General features: G+C 34.8%; 1 protein-coding gene across 1 annotated transcript; it reads left to right on the top strand.

Moving 5' to 3' along the window:
- The first annotated feature begins 411 nt into the window (after positions 1-411).
- On the top strand, positions 412-1,004 carry LOC125828916 (uncharacterized). Its single transcript, XM_049508224.1, has 3 exons — positions 412-491; positions 578-684; positions 730-1,004. Exons 1-3 carry the CDS (start codon positions 412-414, stop codon positions 1,002-1,004), a joined length of 462 nt encoding a protein of 153 aa, XP_049364181.1.
- The last annotated feature ends 5,371 nt before the right edge of the window (positions 1,005-6,375 follow it).

Here is a 6,375-nt window from a genome sequence, read left to right as displayed (position 1 = left end):
TGATATTTTTTTATGCCCAATCAGTAACCAAGACCTATGTCCATGAATTCATTTCGTAATCATGAAATTTTTTATCTTGATCATCTCCTAGATGGTCTAGATATCTTTGGCGATACACATGATGAATATACATCACAACGTACGTGGCGTGAACCATAAGATTTCATGAATGATGCTATTTATATTTAAAAAATGCATGTTTTTCAATTCAAAGAAGCAGTTGCAAAGAGCAGTTAAGCTTCTGCATTTAAAGATAGCGAGGGAGTACTCTGTTATTAAATCGACAAAGAAATCATGGCGACTTGTTTGCAGGCGTATAGAACAAGGATGTCAATTTAGGCTAACTTCTTCTAATGATAAACATACTAACATGTGGAAAGTTGGAAGATACATTAAACATGTGATGTGAGTATGTGCCGCAATGGACATTTCAACTTGGATGTTGAGATGATTGTTTCTGTCCTCCGTACTGATATAGAAAAAATGCCAAGGTACTATTTTATCCTTAGATGATTTTTCTTTAAAAAGAAAATATTAATTTTTTTATTTGCTAATTAATATTATTTTTGCTTTTTAGGTTTTCCATCAAAGACTCTCAAAGAGCCGTTCTTAAAGCATATGTCATTTCGATAAGCAGAAGAAAAGCCTATCTTGATCGCAACCGTGCTTTTAAAAAATTCTATGGTACTTGAGAGGGTTCTTTTTCTGAGTTTCCGTGGTTCATGAAAGCTTTGAAACACTTCAATCCTGGAACAATAGTTGAATGGAAAACAAAGCAGTGTGTCGATGTCATTGAAGATGTATTCAACTATGTGTTATGGACTTTTAAACCATGCATTGATGGGTTTGTGTTTTGTCGTCCTGTTATATCGATCGATGGAACACATGTCTATGGAAAATATGATATGAAGTTGCTGATTGCGATTGCAACGGATGGTAACGATTCAATATTACCTTTGGCATTTGCAATAGTTGAGCATGGAGACATGTACTTTATTTTTTGATCATTTGCACTTGCACGTTGTCAAGGGTCGTAGAGGTGTAGCATTGATATCAGATAGGCATCACGGAATACTATCATCGGTGTATAATTCTCCAAATTGGCAGGCCCCATTTGGATTTCATCATTTTTTTAAAGACATTTGGAGGCCAATTTTTTTTATAAAAAAAATTAAAAATGTCACTTTGAACAACCTTTTATGGGCACCTGCAAATCACTGTCAGGAGAAAATGTTTTTGGAAAAAATGGAGATGATCAAGGAGATTAATGTTGAAGTGTATGTGTGGTAAATGAAGAATGATGTTGACAAATAGACATTGCACAAGGATGGAGGTAGGAGATGGGGCATGCTGACAACAAACAATTCTGAGTCATTCAATGGTCTGCTTAAGTCAGCCAGGGGCCTACCAGTTACTGTAATGGTGAGACTCACTTACAATCAGATTGTGAACCAATTTGTTACAAGATCAAAATTTGTCAATCAACTAGTACATCAAAAGCAATAATGAATGCCTAAAACATTCATGATTTTTTAGCATAACCAAAAAAAGTCACATCGTCACACACTCATCAACTATCACCAACAAAGGAAAAACATATTTGAGGTGCAGACACGTATGCATCATGGTCGTGGTGGTAATAAGCACATTGTAAAGGCATCGCAAGAAATATGTCAATGTGGTAAATGACAATCATACCACATTTCGTGTTCTCATGCATTAAAGGGATTTGACCAAATTGGGTATCAAGCATGGGAGCATATGGCACCAGAATTCAGCGTACGTAACTACAAAAAAGCCTACTCCGGACAATTTAATCCACTTAGCGGTGAAAAGTATTGGCTCGATAGTCCCTTTATTATGATAGCAAATAAAAAATATTTACGAAAAGTGGACATAAATAAAACCACCCGTATACATAATGAAATCTTCTCAACTCGCTCCACTGGAGTAGCATCTCCTATCGGATCTACTTGTAATTGATCTCGCAAGTAGCCGGTAATGCTATGTATCCTCACCCGACTCACACCATCTATATCAGTAGGTTTTATGGTGTATCCTGTGAGTGTCTCTAATAAAGTACGTCATGGACGAATCCTCCGTGCAACATCCTGTATGTACATAACATCACCATCGATGCACAAATCAAACAAGACCTGCATATCCTGCAATGTAATCGTGATCTCACCAAAAAGGTAAGTGGAAGCAATGAGTCTCTGACCTTCAACACTCAACCATAGTTGCAGCAAGGGCACAATCATACTGCATCCTGCCCACACAAACTACATCATACAGTCCAGACCTACGTAAGATCTCATCAACACGTCCATGAGGTCGGTGCAAATGAAATAAATTATATGCATCATTCAAGCGCACCGTCCTCATAAGGCTACTAAATGATATCTCACATTTCAATAACAATTCTGATTTATACTAATGTGAGAGAGAAGAAGTGTACATTCAATCGGTCCAGGATTCACAACACTCACAATTATATACTGTAAGAAAAAAATTATTAATTCGTTTAATATAATTATATCTTGATAAATTAAACCGTGAACTATCTTCAAACGAATAATTGTACGAGAGTTAAAGAATCTATAACTTCAACAAGTCAATTCAATGTGTTATTTGTCGAGTCAACCACAAGAAAAAAAAAACCAAAAGAAACATATACCTTAAGAGAAAGAGAAAGAGATCAATCATGGGCTTTTGAGAGCCACATACCATAAAACACATAAGGCTTTATCATTTATGTTACCAAAACAAATTCTAGATATCACATTTACTGTTTTGCAGAAAATGTCATATAGTATGAACTTGAGTATAAAAATGTCAACTTTAGGGACCTACTACTCGTGTGAAATTGTCAAGCCAAAAATAAGAGAACGGATCCACCACAATTTAACCGTAAGGACTCTCAATTATTAAATATAAAAAAAATGAGATGGAAAGGTGTAATTCAGCAGTGGCGAAACACTATTTTTGCAATACCAATTCAACAGTGTAATTCCTTTTATTTCTTTTGAATTAAAAACTCTTTTTTTCTAACTCAATCTATAGTAATTGAATGCACATTGTATAAGACTGGCTGAAATTTTGAACAAATTACAACATCATTTCAAAGTAATGAATATGAGATGGAATTTTTTTTTAATCTAATTTATATAATTTGTATGGTCGGATTGTTGTGTTGTTGGGTTGTGCTACTCCAATCTTTCAAGATTTGATTTTTTAGTGTGGGGTCGCTTCAGTTGTCGGATTGAGACCATCAAATTAACATCTTCGAAGTGAAAAATTGTTTGGAAGATGAAGTGAACCATGAAAGTGAAAGGGGAGAAGAAGAAAGTGAAAAGGTAAAGTAACTTTTCTTAAAGTGTAAGATTTTCTTTCACTTTATAAAGTGTAAGAAAAACTTCCACTTTACAAAGTGTAAGAAATATTTCGTTTTACAAGGTGTAAACAATAGTTCCGTTATATATTAAAATATACACGTTATAAAACTAATGAAAAATGTTTGGAATATTGCATAAAACGAAGTTTTTTCTTCCACTAAGCCTATTTTAGTTACTTACTAGAATAGTGGCTTATTTTGGTCACTTTTACCTTTTTGTGGCTTATTTAGGTTCCGAACTCTCCTCATGTGGTCATCAATGTTTTACCAAAAAATAAAATAAAAATTGGCACTAAAATATTGTTTTTCCATCTGCCCAATGTCAATTTAATTTAATTCAATAAATAGACAATATAATCCGTTAAATCATTGATCAAAATAATTGAATTGTTCAAAGTTCCAAATAAATGTTTCATTTTTTTTCTTTCATATTTGTCATTTCCTTTATGAAGTTCTATATTTTCTAGGAGATAAATGCACTACTTATAAAAGGATAATGCTAAATGGCCAGAAAATTAAAAAGTCTATAATATCTTTTTTATTTTAAAATAAACTGATCTTTTTTTCTATTTTTTAATTAAGATATATTAAAATTAAAGGGAAAAAGGTCTAAAATATATCTGAACTTTGACCGAAATTGTTGTAACGATACCAAACTTTGGAAAGGACCTTTTACTCCCTTGGACTATTTAATAGTGTATTTTAAAGGTATATATGTGCCCACGTGGACATCGTAAATATTGTACAATTATAAATAGTAATGTGTCCACGTGGGCACATATATACCTTTAAAATATACTATTAAATAGTGTATGGGGTAAAAGGTCCTCCATAAAGTTTGGTATCGTAACAACAATTTCGGCCAAAGTTGGAGTATTTTTCAGACCCTTTTCCCAAAGTTAAAAGGGTAAAAATGTTCAAAAAGGTAAAATAACATAGTGTAAACACATAAATTGTATTGGGTTAAATTCATACGAAATTTGAATTAAATCCATGTTCGTTTGAGCTGAATGATTAATTTGAGTTTTACAAATAAATAAGTCCATTTTATTAAATTCATATCCAAGGTCCATTTCACCTTGAAGCCCAAACTCATGCCACAGTGACTAGGAATCCAAGACCAATAAGGCGGCGCCACCTGTCCAAATGAGGTGGTAGTCCCAATCAAGTGCAAGAACCAATCACAACATGCCAAGTGTCAAAATGACATCCTTTGGCCAATCAAAAGCAACCTTGTCCACCCGCTACTACTATAAATAGGGGATGGACATGACATTCTAAAGGGATCAAGAAGACTCTTCAACAAACATTCTGCAATTGGAGAAAGCTACAACACCAACTACATAGCTCTTCGAAGGAGTGGTCAACGGAGTTCTTCCCGGAGATCGACTTGCAACGACGAAATGCTTCCCGACGTTCTCGGAGATCAAATACATCTCAAGGAGGTCTACATCATCCTACATTCGAGAAATACACTACTGAATGCCCTCGAATCACATAGAAGTTTAGGAGAGAAGAATCAAGAGAACAACAGAATTGTACTCACAAGATTCATCAATAAAAAATACATTTTTTCTTTTATTTATTTTGCTTGCAGTCAATTTTTAGCGCTTACAAAAATTTGTTGCGAACAAATTTGGCACGCCTAGTGGGACCAATTCTGCTCTTCATCTTTTCCTTTGTAAAAATAAAACTACAAGTTCAACTTTGCAATGACCTTCAAAAAGATATCATGCAAGGATTCTACTATTGCCACACTTGTTGATCTTAGTGATGCTGGTCCAGTCAGTCTACCTAAGTTCAAGACTAGTGGTTCAAATAGATCTGAATACTTTACCTCTTTGGAGATGGCAAGAAAGATCAAGTCTCAAATAACACTCAAAACTGCAATCCCTAGGGGAAACATCGCATCTAAGTTGTTCGATGAACTTTCTCACTCTAACTTCAACTTTGGTGAATATAAGAATTCAACGAATTCTTCAATTTCAACAAAGGTTAACTCTTTGATGATTGACGCAACTGACATGAAAAAGAAGTTCGCAATGATGGAGCAAACCATTGAAGCCTTGAAGAAGTCTATTGATGACAAAAATCTCCAAATTACCCAACTTATGAGCAAGTTAGATCTCTACAACTCTGGAGAGTCACATCATATTCTAAGAATACAAGAAAAACTTGATATTTATTCTCCTACCAAGCCAATTGACTCTCAAAGCGCAAATCGATCTGCTTCAGTGGCTACTCTAATAGTTCAACAACTACACATCATCACAAACACCATTAAAGCACAATATGGTGGCCCACCACAAAGTTCCTTAGGATATTCAAAGCCATATTCTAAGCGAATCGAGGGTCTACCGATGCCAATTGGATATCAACCACCAAAATTGCAACAATTTGATGGAAATGAAAATCCAAGGCAACATATTGCCCATTTTGTCGAGACTTGTAGAAGTTTTGGTACACATAGTGATCTTCTTCTCAAGCAGTTTGTTCGTTCTTTAAAAGAGAACGCTTTTGATTGGTATACAGACTTGGAGCCTGAATCAATTGATTGTTAGGAGTAACTAGGAAATCAATTTCTCAATCGTTTCTACAATACCCGTCGTACAGTAAGCATGATGGAATTTTCAAACACAAAACAAAGTAAGGATGAACCTGTAATGGACTACATCAATCGTTGGTGAATGTTGAGCTTAGATTGCAAGGATCAACTTTCTGAAATCTATGTAGTTGAAATTTGTATACAAGGAATGCATTGGGGCCTTGTATATATCCTTCAAGAAATTAAGCCTCGAACTTTTGAAGAATTAGCTACACGCGCTCATGACATGGAGTTGAGCATTGCAAGCCATGGAAAGATATTGCATGCCTTTGATCAAAGAAAAGAAGACACACAATTCAAAGAGTCGTTAGACTACACAACTAATGAGTCCATGTCGGTAACCACGACTTCTAAAGGCCTCCACGAGACAAAAGTT

Source organism: Solanum verrucosum, unplaced genomic scaffold (genome assembly GCF_900185275.1).
Source record: "Solanum verrucosum unplaced genomic scaffold, falcon-dt-bn FXZP01000067.1, whole genome shotgun sequence".
In the NCBI taxonomy this organism is placed as follows: domain Eukaryota; kingdom Viridiplantae; phylum Streptophyta; class Magnoliopsida; order Solanales; family Solanaceae; genus Solanum; species Solanum verrucosum.
Note: the sequence above shows the minus strand (reverse complement) of the source record. Positions and strands in the feature narration are given on the sequence as shown.

Coding starts and splice junctions, on each gene's coding strand:
- LOC125828916 (XM_049508224.1), top strand. CDS start 412: ATGTGCCGCAATGGACATTTCAACTTGGATGTTGAGATGATTGTTTCT. Junction 492..577: donor GATATAGAAAAAATGCCAAG/GTACTATTTTAT, acceptor TTTGCTTTTTAG/GTTTTCCATCAAAGACTCTC. Junction 685..729: donor TGCTTTTAAAAAATTCTATG/GTACTTGAGAGG, acceptor GGTTCATGAAAG/CTTTGAAACACTTCAATCCT.